The following is an 18436-nucleotide window of genomic DNA, read 5'->3' as shown; positions in this document are numbered from 1 at the left end:
TCAATGGCTTCATTTGAAAGAAAGGGGTGAGGATATCCATTGTACCTCGACGATTGGCTAATAAGGGCCAATTCAGAAGATCGTTGTTTGAAAGGGACTTACAAGTAACTTTAGGAATTGACGAAGGCTTTGGGGACTTCTCGTCAATTTCAAGAAGTCGTCTCTTAATTCCCGAGCAAGAGGTTGTTGTGTATCTCGGGATTACAGATGAACTCTCGGAGTTTTCGGCTTTTCCCTCGCAGGAAAGGATAGCCCGAGGATTCGAGAGAGTAACAACCTTCTTAGGGAAAGAAGTATGCACAGTGAGGGTAGTGGATGAGTCTGCTGGGGACGCTCTCCTCGCTGGAGCAATTCGTTTCCCTAGGAAGGTTTGCACCTGAGACCGCTCCAATTCTTTCTTCATCAGAATTGGAGTCGTCGTTCTCAGGATTTGACGTTCTCCCTGTCGTTATCCCAGGACATCAAGAAACATCTCTTATGGTGGACAGATCCCAACCTCTTTGCGAAGGACTGCCTCTTCAATCACAGACCCCAACCTGGTGTTGTTCTCCGACGCGTCGGACACGGGGTGGGGTGCAACTCTGGGAACCAGCGAAGTGTCAGGTACCTGGGTGGGTGGGGGACCAGGTAGCCTGGCACATCAACCAGAAAGGAGTTGATGGCTGTGTGTTGGCTCTGAAGGCTTTCGAGCCCAAAGTCAGAAGATCGGTAGTGCAGGTCAACGCGGACAACACTACAGCTCTGGCATATATCAAGAAACAGGGGGGGACGCATTCCTTCTCCCTGTACGAGACAGCAAGAGACCTTCTTCTGTGGGCAGAAGAAGAGGAATCAAGGCTTCTCACCAGGTTCGTGCAGGGAGAAAGGAATGTAAGAGCAGATCTCCTCAGCAGGAAAGATCAGGTCCTTCCCACAGGAGTGGACCCTTCATCTCCCACAGAGTGGGACCCCTATCTGGATGTTGCCAGAGCCTGTGGAAGTTATGGGGCAGGCCACACATAGACCTCTTTGCCACGTCAAAGAACAGAGGCTGGATCCTTACTGCTCTCCGATATCGGATCCAGAGGCATTAGCAATAGATGCTCTTCTTCTAGACTGGAACGGACTCGACGTCTACGCGTTTCCCCCCTTCAAGATCCTGGGGCTAACCATCAAGAAGTTCGTAGAGTCCGATTCAACGAGAATGACCTTAATCGCTCCCTTTTGGCCGGCCCAAGAATGGTTCACAGAGGTACTGGAATGGTTGGTGGACCTTCAAGATCGCTCCCGCTAAGGAGCGATCTACTCAGACAACCCCACTTCGACAGGTACCACAAAAATCTCCTCGCTCTCAGTCTGACTGGTTTCAGACTGTCCAAAGTTTGGTCAGAGCGAAAGGCTTTTCAGCAACAGCTGCTAAAGCAATCGCAAAAGCGAGAGACCTTCCACCTTGCGTGTATACCAGTCAAAGTGGGATGTCTTCAGACGTTGGTGCAAGAGGAGAACATTTCCTCTTCCAGTACCTCTGTGACCCAAATTGCGGATTTCCTTATTTTCCTCAAAGAAGAATGTCATCTGGTTGTGTCAACTATTAAGGGATACCGCAGTATGTTGGCGGCGGTATTCGGCATAGAGGCTTAAATATATCCGATGATAAGGACCTGCATGATCTTATTAGATCATTTGAAACCATTAAGCGTCCTCATGTAGTACCGAACTGGAATCTAGACGTAGTTCTACAATTCCTTGGATCGTCTAGATTCGAACCTCCTGGCTTAGCCTCTTTCAAGATCTGACGAAGAAGGCTATCTTCCTTTTGGCCCTAGCTACAGCTAAGAGAGTGAGTGAGCTCCAAGCTATTGAGGGCAATGTATGGGTTTAAGGAAGATTCTATGGTGTGTTCGTTTCTTCCAAGTTTCCTTGCAAAGAATGAAAACCCATCACGCCCTTGGCCCAGGAGCTTTGAAGTTCGTAGTTTATCTTTCTAGTAGGGGAAGAGCCTGGAAAGAACTCTTTGCCCTATGAGGAAATTATGAGTATTTCCTTAAGAGGAAGGACAACTTAAGCTAATCAAGATGTGCTTTGGTGCTCCGTAAAGGAACCCCACCCCTCGGCCCATGTCAAAGAATGCTCTTTCCTTTTTTCTGTGAAGCCTTATTACAGAGGCACATGTTGCCTGTAAGGAAGAACATTTTAGACTACTGAAAGTGAAAGCTCACGAGGTGAGAGCCATCGCAACTTCGCTTGCATTCAGAAAAAATATGTCTGTGCGGAACTTGATGGAGGCGACTTTTGGAGATGCCAATCGGTTTTCGCAAACCACTACCTACGTGATGTAAAAATCACATATGATAAATGCTTCGCCTTGGGTCCTTTCGTATCGGCGGATTCGGTGCTGGGGGGCAGGGAGCTGAAAACTTATCCTGTGGCAAAAATTTTTATTATGTTACCCTATATTTTATATTGTTGTTTTTGGTTGTCTGAAAGAGGTTGCAGGAGGCACCTCTTTTTTGTCGTAATATTAACCCTTTGTATTTTGGTTAGGTGGTCTGGTGGGTTTTTGGCTCCTTGCAGAGTAGTGGTAAGGATCTGTTAGGTAAGCGGACAAGGTCCCTCTAACAGCATCCGACTTGGATTCTACCACAATAGGGGATCAACATATCCCAGTGGTAGATCCGAGAGTCTTTCAGCATCAGGTCAACGTCCTAGCTGTAGCTCTCCAGGCAATGCAGACTCAGAGATAGTACCTATGAAGTCTTCATCCTGAAAAGGTGAGAACCAAGGTTTTTATATCCTACAACATAAGTTGTTTTCCCGTCTTAACCTGGTATTATTGAGCTGTCTCTTACCCTCCACCAAGGGTGCCAATCAGCTAAGTATATATCTGTCAGGGAAGTTCATGTACAAAAATGATATTGTTAAACTACAATAAAGTTTTGTACATACTTACCTGGCAGATATATACGATTAATGGCCCACCCAGCCTCCCCTCAGGAGACAGGTGGAAGAGAAAAATCTGACAAGCTTACGGGAGTGGTTCGTACATCCGCCACCCAGCGGCGGGTAAGGTAGACCACCTGACCTACCTGTCGCGTGTGCCGCGAGATTTGAAATTCTGTCGGGAACGTCGAGACTATAGCTAAGTATATATCTGCCAGGTAAGTATGTACAAAACTTTATTGTAGTTTAACAATATCATTTTAAGTCAGTGGTCTGGTTAAATTATTTCAAAATAATAGTTCTTCCTTAAAGCCTACAATCTATAATACAGTAACTGATATACACTATATAGAAGATATAATTATGTACTACATCCATACCTTGGTTCAATAAAGACATCAGCGACTTCACCTTTATCCATTAACGGCACAATCATGTCAAGGCCAGTAATTACCTGAAACAGAAATATAACATAACATTTAAAATCTAATAACAGACCATGAAGTATCCCACATATTCAAGACTATACCTGCCATAACATGATTTCCATAAACAATAGCTGTAAGTCATCTACAGTGCAGTGATGAAAGCAGGTCATAAAAGAAAACAATGGAATTACACACCTCACCATCTCCGATGGTGAACATCAGCTGTGTGTGCTTGTCAACTTCTGTGTTATCTTCCAGTCTTCCATTTGCATGGATGATAACAGTGTCTCCTTTAACTGGTCTAGAATCAACAATGCCTGCTTTCAATACCTAAAAAAAAAAAAATGGAAACCAAATAAATATAATGGATACTGGTAGAGTTAGATAAGTCTACTGTATTGTTGTTAAGGTTGGCACAGAAAACTAGACAATCCTAAATATAAGTAAATTCTTTAAAACCTCCAAACAAAATACAGAACCAGATAATTTCATGTTATACTTTTCCCAAACAATGTACTCATTTACTAAAAAGATATGTAAGTTTAAAGAAATTTTACACAAAAATATGTTATTGTTATAATACAATTAAGTTTGTTCATACTTACCTGGCAGATATATATATAGCTGTATTTTCTGAAGTCCGACAGAATTTCAAAACTCGCGGCACACGCAGTGGGCGCCCAGGTGGTAGTACCCATTCCCGCCGCTGGGAGGCGGATATCAGGAACCATTCCCATTTTCTATTCATATTTTATTAATGCCCCTGTCTCCTGAGGGGAGGAGGGTGGGCACTTTAATTATGTATATATATCTGCCAGGTAAGTATGAACAAACTTAATTGTATTATAACAATAACATTTTGTTCATGCCACTTACCTGACAGATATATATATAGCTGAATCCCACCTTCGGATGGTGGGAAGAGACAGAATAGGATTTATAGGAAACTTAAATTAAGTAGATGATGTATATCTTGGTTCCTCACCTGTTAGCAAAGTAGACTCTGTGATTACTGTCACTTAAGCCTGCTTTTGCTTTAATCAGAGTTGCCAGCCAGGTGAAGACCTGTAGTGCTGGTGCGCTCTGGATGATCTGTCAACGGGGACGTGACCTCAACGTGACAAGACCATAGAGCCATACATATGAGGGCAACGAAGCAACTGACCACCACCTGACCAGCTATCCAAAGACCCCTTGAATACTAAACTAAGGGATGGGAGATCTTCACACAAGACTCACCACAACCTAAAAACACAACAATAAAAACTAACCTAAACCTAACTAAGGGATAGGGAAAGAGCTACCTCCAGCCCCAAGACTGTGTCTACAGAAACGTATGGCCCAAGAGAATTACAAGTCGTCATTAAATCGTTCTCACATCCCTTAGGTAATGTGAGGCGAAGACAGAGTTGCTCCTCCAAAAGGTGCCATCAAGAATGTCCTTGACTGACATATTCTTTTGGAAGGCAAGAGAGGTAGCGACAGCTCTAACTTCGTGAGCTTTCACTCGTAAGAGGCTCAAATCAGTCTTCTGGCAAGATGAATGAGCCTCTTTAATGACGTCCCTCAGAAAGAAAGCAACAGCATTCTTAGATAACGGTAACTCTGGTCTCTTCACAGAGCACCAGAGATTACCTGAGGGACCTCTTACCTCTTTTGTTCTATGCACATAGAACTTGAGAGCCCTGACAGGGCACAGGGCTCTCTCTGGTTCTTGGCCCACCAGACTTGACATACCCTTGATCTCGAAGCTTTTCGGCCAAGGGTTAGAAGGATTTTCGTTCTTTGCCAAGAAAGTTGGGCTCAAAGAGCAGACAGCGTTGTCTCCTTTGAATCCCACTTAGATTACTAAAGCTTGTATTTCACTAACTCTCTTAGCTGTCGCCAGAGAAGTTAGGAAAAGAGCCTTCCTTGTCAAGTTTCGAAGAGACACTGCTTGAAGTGGTTCAAAAGGACTTGACATTAAGAACCTAAGAACCACGTCAAGGTTCCATGAAGGCGGTCTCGTTTGGGGAATCTTCGAAGTCTCAAAAGATTTTAAGAGATCATGAATGTCTTTGTTGTCAGAAAGGTCCAGGCCTCTGTGCCTAAAAACCGCTGACAACATGCTCTTATATCCCTTGATGGAGGGACTGCTAATTTCTGCAAAAACATTTTTTCCTGAGAAGAGCAGAAAATCGGCTATCTGGTTCACAGAGGTCGTGGAAAGAGGAAAACTCCCTCCTTTTTACACCATGCCCTGAAGGAAGCCCACTTCAATTGGTATACAGCTCTTGTAGATGCACGTCTTGCATTTGCGATTGCTCTCGCAGCTGCTTTCGAAAAAAGAAAAACCTCTCGCTCTGGCCAACTTTTCGATAGTCTGAACGCAGTCAGAACCCAGAGCGGAGAGGTTTTTGTGATACCTTTCGAAGTGGAAGGAGGCTGTTTGAGTAGATCTTTCCTCCAGGGCAACGTCCTTGGAAAGTCTACAAGGAAAGACATGACCTCTGTGAACCATTCTCTCGCTGGCCACATCAGGGCGATAAGGGTCAACCTCGTCCCTTCTGAAGCCGCAAACTTCCTCATGACTTCCCCTATGATCTTGAATGGCTGGGAAGGCGTACAGATCTAGGCCCGTCCAATTCCATAGCAACGCGTCTACAGCGATTGCTTCTGGATCTAGGACCGGGGAGCAATACAGAGGAAGCCTCTTGGTCCTCGACGTCGCGAATAAGTCGACCAGAGGACGTCCCCACAACCTCCAAAGGTCTCGACACACATCTTTGTTTTAAGGTCCATTCCGTCGGTAGGATTTGTTCCCGACGACTGAGAAGGTCGGCCCTGACGTTTTGCACTCCTGCAATGAACCTCGTCAGGGATCGTAACCTTTCTTCTTTTCGCCCACAGCAGAATCTCCCCTCGCCAGGTGAAACAAAGTTCTGGAGTGTGTTCCTCCCTGATTCTTCAAATAAGCGAGTGCTGTGGTATTGTCGGAGTTTACTTGAACGATCTTGTTCGTCAAACTCCCTTCGAAGAACTGCAGCGACAGAAAGATTGCTGCTAGCTCTTTGACATTTATGTGCCAGGCTACCTGTTCCCTTCTCCAGGAGCCTGACACTTCCTCCCCTCCTAGTGTTTCTTTCTCCCCAGCCGCGATGGAAAGTGTCTGAGAACAACACTAGGTCGTGGGGCTCAGAAGACTTAGGGACAAGCCCTCCTGTAGTTTCTGTGGGTCGAACCACCATCTTAGATGGCTCTTTATTGGATGCGATACTCTCAGATCGCATTGAGATCGTCCTTGACCTTCCACTCGTCCGCAAGGAAAAACTGGAGAGGTCTGAGGTGCAGTCTTCCCAAGGAAACAAACCTTCCTAGCTACGATGAAATGGTGCCCAGCAGACTCATCCATTCCCTCGCCGAGCAAGTTTCTTTCCCCAAGAAGGCCGAGATCTTCTCTAATCCTAGCCGCTGATGTTTCTGGGACGGAAACGCTCGAAAAGCCACTGAATCCATCTGAATCCCCAGATACACGATGGAATGTTTCGGGGTCAGATGCGACTTTTCGAGGTTGACAAGAAGTCCCAGGGACTTCGCTGGGCTAACGTGAACTGCAAGTCCTTCAGACACTTCTCTCTCGACGAAGCTCTGATAAGCAGTCGTCGAGGTAAAGGGAAAACTCTTATCCCTGAAGAGTGTAGCCACCTCGCCACAGTTTTTCATGACTACGGTGAACACCATTGGAGCCGTGGTCAGGCCAAAACAAAGAGCTCTGAACTGCCACACTTTTTTTTTTTTTTGCCCAAGACGAATCTTAGGTACTTTCTTGAAAGAGGGTGGATCGGGATGTGAAAGTACGCGTCCTGCAGGTCTAAGCCGACACCATCCAGTCGCTCGGTCTCAAGGCTCCCAGAACAGAATGAGGCATCTCCATCATGAATTTGGTCTTTTCCACGAAAAGATTGAGCCTGCTTACATCTAGGACTGGACGCCAACCATGAACGACTGCTTTGGTACTAGGAAAATCCTGTTGTAAAAGCCTGGAGATCCCAGGTCCGCGACTTGTTCCACCGCTTCTTTTTTTCGATCATTTGTTGTAGAAAATCGAATAAAACTTGTTTCTTTTCTCCCTGATAGGATGGAGAAAGGTCTCTGGGAGTCGTAGAAAGAGGAGGAAGATCTAAAAAGGGGATCTTGTACCCCTGCTCCACGATCTTGAGGGACCAAGGGTCCGTCTCTCTCTCTCCATGCTCCCGCAAAGAACTTCAGTCTGGCTCCCCAACGGTGTCTGAAGGACATGCGTCTCACTTGGAAGGCTTTGGTTTGAAAGAAGCTCTTCCTCTTGCAAATCCTCTCCCTCGAGGAGCTGCTCTCGAGGGAGGAGCCCCACGAAAGGGCTTAACCTTCTTCGGCGGTCGTACAAAAGCCGAAGAAGTGGAAGGAACTGCCGGACGTCTCGAGGACTGGGCTAAGAGGTCCTGCGTTGCCTTTTCTTGCCAACTGCTTGCCAGGTCCTTAACAAAGTGGGGGAAGAGATGGTTCGTAATAGGAGAGCAGCTCCGCTTTCTGAGCTGGAGTAACTGATCGAGCTGTGAAATTACACAGCAAAGCTCTCTTCTTTAAGAAGGCCGTCCCAAAATGAGAGAGCCAGCTCCTCTGAACCATCCCTGGCGGCTTTGTCCATGCATGATAGCACGCTGGACAGCTCCCCCAGACTGAGAGACTCTGGGCTTCTCGATTGCAGATCCAGAACTCCCAAGCACCAGTCTAGAAAGTTGAATACTTCAAGAGTCCGGAGCAGCCCCTTCAAATGATGGTCCGTCTCCGTAGGGGTCCAGGTCACTTTAGCAGTGGATAAAAGGGACCTCCTCTGAGATCCACCAAGCTGGAGAAATCCCCTTGTGCTGAAGCAGGGATTCTCACCCCACCCACGGTCTCTTTTGGTTTTATAACCACATACCTCCTTTACCGCTGAGTCTAGCGGGAGGGAGGGAAGGGCGGCGAAAGTTGTCTTGCCTTGATCCTTCCTTCGTTCCATCCAGTCCTTGGAGTTTCTTGAATGCCCGCTTAGTAGAGAGCGAAGTTTTCATCTCGACAAAAAACTGCTGGGGGTCTTACAAGTCTTAGAGGATGAAAACTGCGAAGAAGGAGACTTGGGAGCTGCAGGCTGGAACTTGTCCTCGAAGGACAAACGCAACAGCCGCACAAGAACTTTATAATCCGAAATTGAAGAGGCAGCAGAAGGTTCCTCTTCAACAGAGTTAGCAGGACTACTCAACTCTCCTTCTTCTCCTAATCGGAAGAGGAGACCGCCTCTCCGGAGAGGGAGCGTACGTCTATCGGGTCTTGCCTTAATCAAAGACCCCCGATGTTTTACTGGTAGAAAGCCTTATCTAGGCTGTCTTCTTTGTGGCGTTTACCGCTCGAAGGAGGCAGAGCGTCCTGACGGCGATGAGCGTCCTTAGCGACGCCTGAGGCAGCCTCACTTGCAAGAGAAGCGTCCTTACGTTTCCTCTCACGAAAGGGTAGACATTTTCTCAGGTATACGCGCCTGTGCGCGCAAACCCAACGTCTGGTGTATGTCTTCTTCTTGGCCGGAGTCCCCGAAGCGTCCTGAAAAGCGTCCTGCCGAGCGTCTTCAAAAGCGTCCTGATCGCACTCAAAACCGTCTGAGCGTCCTCCCGAAAATCACGGCAAGCAGCCGGCCAATGACGTCGAGAGGGAACGAAAGCGTACCTGACGACCCGTCTTCTTAGCGGGCGAACGAGATCGGCGAATCACCGAAGGAGACTCAATCGGCGAAAGAGACGAGCGAGGAGAGGGAGAAAGGAGACTGCTTCGTCTTCTTAACGGGCAGTCCTAAGGTCCTTCTCCGCTTAGGCTCGACTGCTGCTGGGCGATTCCTCTGAGCCATAAGCGTCGATAGCTGGTCCTGAGGGACAAAAGAATGTTCTTCGTTGGAGAGGAACGAACAGAGGGAGCAGGGCTGATCCTGCGACGAAGGGCGAGGGGACGCCTCCTCCTTCTCACAGGTACAGTTACCTGCTTCTCAGGGATACACGCCTGTGCGCGCAACCCCAGCGTCCTCGTCGGATGAGATTTTACCTCTCTTCTGAGGCGGAAAAGCGTCATAAGCGTCCTCCGAAGAAAGCGGCGATACAGGACGTGAAGCGTCCTCAACACGAAACGTCCTTTTCAGCGGACGAGAGTCTCTCCGAGCGCTCCACCCCTTGCGCGGGGAGGACGCTTCGGAGGACGAAAAGCAGTCCTTAAGGATGCGCGCCCGTGCGCGCTCCTTGACAGCCTGGGACTTTGCAACAAGGCCTACCGAAGGGACACCAGATCGGTGGGGAGCCCCCGTAACCCTCTTGCGGCTTTCGACATACCCCCCTCCTGATTCCTGGGAGTCCGATAGCGGTCTAGGCCTAGAGGCATTATGGGGCCGATCTGACGCCCCCTCCACAACACTAGGGGCACAATCACGCACTTGCACTGAGCCAGTTTCTAAGGCTTTCACTTTGGTCTCTAGAGTAAGTAGAGACTCCAAAATAAGAGAGAGGGCATTACCTTCTCCCGACAACAGATTCAGGGGCCCGAAGGCAACACAGGTTTAGGAGATGCAAAATCTACAGGTGTTATTACAGGAGAAATATTAGTACCCTTACCTTTGGTAGAACCACTCCTGGAGGAAGACCTCCTGATCCTATCGCGTTCTAATTTGCGCTGATAGGAATCATACACCCTCCAATCATCATCGGCCAATCCATCACATTCATTGCACCGATCATCCATCAAACAAATATGCCCCCTACAACTCATACATACTGTGTGGGGGTCTACCGATGATTTCGGTAGCCTCACCTTACAATCACTCCTCACAACATTCTGAAACTCACTGCACTTGATCCAGACATCACATTTACAGAAAAGCCAATCCAAAGTCAAAAAACGGTCCACTATCGCGTATGCCAATCCAACAATCCAAAATCAATACCAAAAGTCAATCAGATACTTAAATGCGAGCCAAATCCAAAAAATCCTGGGCGGAGGTCTGTAAACAGTAGTTTACCGACCGGCGACAGAAAAAAATATGAATAGAAAATGGGAATGGTTCCTGATATCCGCCTCCCAGCGGCGGGAATGGGTACTACCACCTGGCCGCCCACTGCGTGTGCCGCGAGTTTTGAAATTCTGTCGGAGTTCAGAAAATACAGCTATATATATATCTGTCAGGTAAGTGGCATGAACAAAAATCAAAGTAACCAAACTATCTTTAAGGGGCATGCCAACCCACAATTTTTGAAGAATCCTCAATTTTTTTGACAGTTTTCTACTGTTTTATGTCTAAATAAACATATCCTGAAGCAATAATGCTAAAACTATTTTTTACATTAGTTTATTGACAATTTTGTTCATCGCTTGTATGGAACTATGAACGAGAAATTGTGAAAAAAACTTGTAAAAAATGTCTCTATGACTGTTTGGCTAGTGGAAGGAGTTAAACATGGTTTTGGACTGTTTTGCATATTACTGCTGAAAATTTTTTTAGATTGGTCCATGGACAATTTTGTTCATTGCTTGTATGGCATTGGAAGGAGTTACACACTGATTAAGACTGTTCTAAATGTAAATAAACAGTGGAATCTCGGTTTACATACATGATCCATTCCAGAACCTCCCACAGTCCAAAAATTTCCCCTACGGTATAATGTAAATACAATTAATGCGTTCCAGACCGCCAAAAATATTTTTAAAACGTACATTTTATAGGGAATAAACACAGTTTTACATAGAGAAAACAATGAGAAATATAAATGAATAATGAAATGAATGATGAACAACTAACATCACACTACATTTACGGAAGACTATTGTTAGCATACGGAAGACAGAGAGAAGGGGAGGAGGAGGGGAGGGTATTGTTTGGAAGGGGAATCCCCTTCCAGGATTCCAGGTATCAAGGACCTACCTCCAGTTACTTCTCTTCGTTTTTTACTGGCACTATCTGGGAGGGTTACTTCCCATCTTTTCCCCCAGTTTCTACTGCACTAGGATAAGCTTGAGTTACTAGACCCCTGTCACACAAAACAAAACTCCAGAAATTTTTTCTGGCGTCCTTTTAAATAAGCCTAAAGTGGAACAAGGCATTGTCATTAAAGATGTTGGAGACACGAATTACATCATCTTTGTTAGGATGATAATTCCGCAAATCTTTTACATCACTCCACTTTGCAAACATGTCAATCACTGAAGTAGGCACATTATGTATGCCCATTTGTTTTTTGAATTTTTCAAACCAGCCTCTGCTGGCCTTAAATTTGCTAACAGCAGCACTTGTAGGCATTTACTAACTGTGATCGGCATGCCAACAACCCTCCAACACTTTGCTACAATTCTACGGTGTTTCTGGCCATTTTTTACTTAAGGACTTGGAATTTTCTTTGGCCCCATGATGGCTTATTTAGCAGTTGCACTCAAATAAAAAGCACAAAAAAACACAAAAGCAGAATGAATCATGATAGAACACAGGATGCTTTGTTTGGGTGCTCGGTACAGGGCCTAGTCACAGGGTGGGCCCTGGAAGTAGCATTTCTGATGTACAGTGTACAAAAAACTTGAGGTTCCACTGTATCTTTAAACATTACTGATAAGAGACATGTTTAGATTGGTTCAAGGACCAACTTTATTTGTACCTTGCTTTTACAGCACTATGAACAACAAATTGTAAAAAAAAAAAAAAAAAAAAAAAAAAAAAAAAAAAAAAAAAAAAAAAAAAAAAGATAAAAAAATAAATGTGAACAAATTTATACAAAAATAATCTTTACAATAAAGCATTCGATTCTCTCTAGTTAGCATCAGAGAGAAAACAGCTTATGGCTTCAGAAAACCAGACATGCCCGATTATATCTCATTTCTTTTAGTCCAAAATTATTGCTCTTTTGCTGTTTCATGAAAAACTTTTTTTTTAAACTAAATGCTTCGACCACCAAGAAAACTGAAACAAGACTTGCGTTTACATAAATTTGTGTGCAGGGCGGGTCTGATGAAAGTCTCTCTTGTGTTTTTTACCAAAAAAGGAGGGTTTTTCACCCTTAGTTATTATAGTACCTCTCATAGAAGGCTGTGTTAATATTATTACTATGTAATACTGGCATGTAAGCCAGACGTGTTTATGTAATAACAGATATATTAATCGACGTTCTACTCCAATCAGTGCCACATTGAAATCTTTCAAGTTACAACTTCTCAAGGTCTATTAGCCCTGGGAAATGGGTAAAACAAAATGTGCTGTGGGCAAGTGGTTTAGCGCTTAGGCCCTCCCTTTTACCACAAAAATGTATTCTGACCAACCTCCAACTGTCACGCAAGGGACTCTCACAGTTAACGATACCTGTGTCCCATACACAAGTTCCGTACTCGCAAATAATTGTTTTTACTTTATACAGTAACAATCGAACTGTTCCGATGTCGAGTCTGCTATACATTCTGTCAATGAGTGAGGAATCATATAAAAAAGGCTGGGATGAATATTAAGAGTAGGCCAGAGTCTCCTTCCTCCCCTTGCTAGAGGAAGGAGCGGGACTGCTCCTATGATTCTAAATAGAAAGATAGAAAGGAGGCTCGATGTGTAAACTTATATCAGAAGCCATTCTTCTGGCTTCTCGCTTCCTTCCTTCGGGCTGAGAAATAGGGACTTGAACCTACACTTTGCTGGACTTGGCTTCTGATATAAGTTTACACATCGAGCTTCCTTTCTATTTTTCTATTAGGCAAAGATGCAACTTATCCTCTTGAAGGATCATCAATTACAAAGTCCAAGACACAGGTGATCATGAAGGACTTGTTTGAATATTTTCCTATCCTAATCTTTCCTTTTGAACACAAATGTGCAATCTACCCACCTGTTCACATTTTCCGATCCCAGTATAGTCCAGCTTACACCTTTGAAAAATACCCAAACTAGACTTACAACCCCAAAAACTTCCATCCGACAGACAGCTCTCTCCTACCAACCAAACAACCCAGGCACGTGTCTCCTTCTGCTTCTATTATTGTTTACATTCACCTGGCACTGCCACCATCTTGTCTTCTATGACGTCACAACACAACTTAAATACATCAATAGACACCTTCTAAAATCAGCCATATACTGCCCATACATTGGACATCCACCATATTTTGACAATGCAGATAATAACAATAACAATAAAAATGAAATAACTCTGACTAAACTGATACATAAAATATAATCACACTTACCTCTTTCTCCCTCCCCTCCGACTGCTTCCTAACCTAGTCCCCACTAATTTCCTTTACGTATTCTCCAACTCTTTACCCTCTACATAATTTCTAATATTTTCCCCTGAAACTTCTGCTTTAATTGATACTTCAACTACTTGATCCTTTCCTTTTTTCTATCTCCCCTCATTTATTTTCCCAGATTCTATGGTTTCCCTTATTGCTGCAATATCTACTTTTAATCTCTTACTACTTACACCAGTTACTTAATTTGATGGCAGTCATTAGTGTTTAGCTATTAGTATTAACCAACATTTCTAAATTTCTCCCTCCTTCTACCTCTTCCCACAAATGGTTGAAAGTACTTATATAGCCTCCCCAACACTCAAAAAAAAAAAAAAAGAGGGCTTCTGCTTCAATGGTGGATTTTGCCACTCTCCTGGATTCCCTGGACTTCTGCCATATGGGACTTCTCCTCTTACCATCTGGCAAGGATATAATATAACCCAGTTGAGTATGGCCATTTTTTATGTTCCCAAATGAAGTGTCTGCATAAGCTTCCCAATAAATCTTTCTTCTTCCATCTCACTTATTGTAACTTCACCTATCAGGTTCTTAGCTTTTCTCACAATTTTAATAAGCTTCTTCATATACTGAGTTGTTCATTCTTTAAATGCTTTACTTAATTCACTAACATATTTCTAGCATGGTATATAACGATACCCTATTCAAGTGTCCTACCACTGATCTATACTCGGTTAACTCCTTTTGTTCTAACACTATTACCTGTATATCTTCTAGCTTCTGGTTCTCTCATAGGATTTATATAATGCCACTGATTAAGGCAAAATCTACTATACAGATGGCCCGCGGTTAGCAGCGCAATCACTTAGCATCGAATCGGTTTTACAGCTGTCGTCAAAAATGATATTGTCATGATACAATAAAGTTTGTTCATACTTACCTGGCATGATATATATATAGCTGTATTCTCCAAAGTCCGACAGAATTTCAAAACTCCACACACACAGTGGGTGGCCAGGTGGTTAGTACCCACCCATTCCCGCCGCTGGGAGGCAGATATCAGGAACCATTCCCATTTTCTATTCAGATTTTTCATACCACTGTCCCCTGAGGGGAGGTGGGTGGGTACTTAATTATATATATCTGCCAGGTAAGTATGAACAAACTTTATTGTATCATGACAATATCATTTTGTTCATGAAACTTACCTGACAGATATATATATAGCTGAATCCCACCATTGGAGGTGGGAAGGGACAGAATAGAAGGATTTTAGGAAACAAATTACATGCAGAGATTGACATCTTGATTCCTTACCTGTTAGCATAGCTGACTTCGTGATTACTGTCACCCAAGTCTGCTTCGGCTTTACTAGAGTCTCCAGCAAGGTAGTGACCTATATAGCTGGTGAGTTCTCCTTGATCTGTCAACGGGAGCGTGACCACAAGCGACTAGACCATATTGACCATACTGTGAGGGCAACGAAGCTAAAAACCACCACCTGACCTAACCTATCAAAGTTAGTCCCATAACTTCTAGGCTAAAGAAAGGGAAAGCGCCTCAAGCGACCAACCCTTCAACCGTAAACCAACAACAACATTAAAAGCACACCTATCCCTTTTCTATAGGATAGGATTCGTACTGCTTCCTGCCCCTAATAATATTTCTGCGGATATGTATGGTCCTAGCGACTCGCAGTTCTCATATGCCGTCTTCACATCCCGCAGGTAGTGTGAAGCGAACACAGAGTTGCTTCGCCAAAATGTAGCACTTAGGATATCGCTGAGTGCCATATTCTTTTGAAACGCCATTGAGGTTGCGACAGCTCTCACCTCATGGGCTTTTACTTTCAAAAGTTTCAGATCACCATCTGGACAGGACGCATGGGCCTCCTGATGGTGCTTCGAAAAGAATGCCAGTGCGTTTTTTTTTTTGACATTGGAAAGTCCGGTCTCTTAACGGAACACCACAGATTTTCCGAAGACCCTGACAGTCTTTAGTTTCTTCCAAATAAAACTTGAGAGCCCTGACAGGGCACAGGACTCTCTCTGGCTCTCGTCCAATGATCTCTGCTAACCCCTTGATCTCAAAGGTCTTCGGCCAGGGGTTAGATGGATTTTCGTTCTTCGCTAAGAAGGAAGGGCTCAGGGAGCACACTGCATTGTGTCCCTGAAGCCCACATGTCTATTTATGCTTGAATTTCACAAAACCCTCTTCGCTGTGGGAAGAGCGGTTAGGAAAATCGCCTTTATTGTAACGTCTTTCAACAAGGCAGCATGTAGAGGTTCAAATGGACTTGACATTAGGAACTTGAGAACTACGTCCAGGTTACATGATGGGACCTTAGTCTGCGGTACTTTTGATGTTTCAAACGACTCAAAAGATCGTGAAGGCTTTATTGTTTTGTTAGGTCTAACCCTTTGTGACGGAAGACAGAATAACTACATACTTTTTATATCCTTTGATTGTGGGCACCGCAAGTCTGTCCACATTTCTCAGATGCAGAGAAAATCAGCGATCTGGCTCACAGAGGTCGTGGAGGAGGAAATACCTTTCTTCCTACACCACTTCCTGAAAGCAGCCCACTTAGATTTGATAAACTGCTCGAGAGGAAGCTCTTCTAGCGTTGGGAATAGCTTCTGCTACCGGTCTTGAAAAACCTCTCGCTCTGGCCAACTTTTTGATAGTCTGAACGCAGTCAGACTCAGAGCGGAGAGGTTTCCGTGGTACCTCTTGAAGTGGGGCTGTCTGAGAAGATCGGCTCTCTCTGGAAGGGTTCTTGGGAAGTCTACTAGGAGAGACATGACCTCCGTGAACCAGTCGCTTGTAGGCCAAAACGGGGCGATTAGTGTCATTCTCGCTCCCGGAGATGCCGCAAACTTCCTGATTACCTCTCCTAACAGTTTGAATGGGGGAAAGGCGTAGACATCCATCCCGTCCAGTCCCATAGGATGCATCTATTGCTATCGCTCCCGGGTCGAGAACCGGCAAGCAATAAATAGGAAGCCTCTTCGTTTTTGGAGGTTGCGAAGAGGTCCACTAGCGGGCGTCCCATAATTTCCATAACTCTTGGCAGACCTCTAGGTGGAGAGTCCATTCCGTGGCAAGCAGATGAGGTTTTGACGGCTTAGAAGATCCGCCGCGACATTTGTGCACTTCCGAAACGAACCTCGTTACTATGTTCCGAGCTTTTGCCCATAGGAGGATTTCCCTTGCTATCTCGAACAGGGACCGAGAGTGTCCCCCCGTTTTTTTATATATGCGAGAGCTGTGGTGTTGTCCGAGTTGATCTGGACAACTCTGGCCCACCACTCGTTCCTCGAAGAATTGGAGAGCTAACCGAATAGCTTCCAACTCTTTTAGGTTTATGTGCCAGGACCTCTGTTCCCCTCTCCAGAGGCCTGACACTTCCTCCTTGCCTAGTGTTGCTCCCCAGCCCGCCATGGATGCGTCTGAGAACAACACTAGGTCGGGGCTCAAAAGGCTGAAGGACAGTCCTTCTGACAGTTTGACTGGATCTTGCCACCACTTCAGATGATCCTTGACCGATTGGGAAATTATCAATGTCGTGTCTAGATTCTTGCTTGTCTTTCCAGTTTTCTGCTAGAAAAAAACTGGAGTGGCCTGAGATGCAACCTCCCAGGGAAACAAACTTCTCCAGCGAGGAAATGGTTTCCCAGCAGACTCACCATTCCTTCGCCGAGCATGTTTCTTTCCCTAAGAAAGCTGACACTTTTTCTAAGCATTTATTTTTGCTGACGTTCCCTGGATGGAAAAGCTTGAAAAGCCACTGAATCCATCTGAATCCCCTGATACACGATGGACTGCCTCCAGACACCTTGACTCTGAAGACGATCTGATTAGCCAGTCGTCCAGGTAAAGCGAGACCCTTATTTTTGATAGGTGAAGCCATTTCGCCACATTTCGCATGAGGAGAGTGAATACCATCGGTGCCGTACTTAGTCCAAAGCATAGAGCCCTGAACTGGAAGACCTGTCCTTTCAAGACGAACCTCAGGAACTTTCTTGATTGAGGATGAATCGGGACGTGGAAGTACGCGTCTTGGAGATCCAATGACACCATCCAGTCTCCTGGTCTTAAAGCCCCTAGTACAGACTGGGACGTTTCCATCCTGAACTTTTCTTTTCTCCCGAAAAGGTTCAGCCTGCTGACGTCTAGGACAGGCCTCCATCCCCCAGACTGCTTCGGAACCAGGAATAACCTGTTGTAGAAGCCTGGGGAATCTAACGTAGGACTTCTTCTACGGCTCTCTTCTCTAACATCTGGTCTAAAAGGTCGAGCAATATCTGTTGCTTCTCCGGCTGATATGAGGGCGACGGGTCTATAGGCTTCGTGCTCAATGGAGGAGCAGAGAGGAAAGGGATCTTGTATCCTCTCTCGATTATACAAGGGACCAGGTGTCCGGACCCTATCATTCTCCACGCATGAGCAAAAAATGCGAGTCTCACTCCGACAGGTGCCTGAAGGGCAGAAATGTCAATTTTTTCCTTGTTCTTTGAGGAGACCTTGCCTCTAGAACCCCCTTCCTCGAGGAAAAGCTCTCGAGGGAAGAGCTCCACGAAAGGCCTTAAACTTCTTCTTGGGGGCCTGAGCGGCTGAAGTAGAAGCCTGGGCTGTAGGACGTCTGGAAGACTGTGTCAAGAGGTCCTGCGTCGCCTTTTCCTGCAGGTTAACTGACAGATCTTTTATCATGGACTGTGGGAAAAGATGTGTCAAAAAAGGGGCGAACAACAATTCTGCCTTCTGCGCAGGAGACACTGATTTCGCCGCAAAACTGCAGTACAGAGCTCTCTTCTTTAGTAGTCCAGTAGCGAAATGGGATGCCA

The 18436-nt window shown here is 45.2% G+C and overlaps 1 protein-coding gene across 2 annotated transcripts in view; it reads right to left on the bottom strand.

Moving 5' to 3' along the window:
* Positions 1-18436, bottom strand: part of LOC135224479 (peptidyl-prolyl cis-trans isomerase FKBP8-like) — a 150042-nt gene that overhangs the window by 81968 nt on the left and 49638 nt on the right. For both annotated transcript variants that reach the window (XM_064263485.1, XM_064263484.1), the window contains exons 3-4: positions 3543-3677; positions 3300-3373 (exon numbers count right to left, since the gene is read on the bottom strand). In XM_064263485.1, the coding sequence (XP_064119555.1) occupies positions 3300-3373; positions 3543-3677 (209 nt within the window). The remainder of the gene's footprint in view (positions 1-3299; positions 3374-3542; positions 3678-18436) is intronic.

Source organism: Macrobrachium nipponense, chromosome 12, assembly GCF_015104395.2.
Source record: "Macrobrachium nipponense isolate FS-2020 chromosome 12, ASM1510439v2, whole genome shotgun sequence".
Classification (NCBI taxonomy): Eukaryota; Metazoa; Arthropoda; class Malacostraca; order Decapoda; family Palaemonidae; genus Macrobrachium; species Macrobrachium nipponense.
Note: the sequence above shows the minus strand (reverse complement) of the source record. Positions and strands in the feature narration are given on the sequence as shown.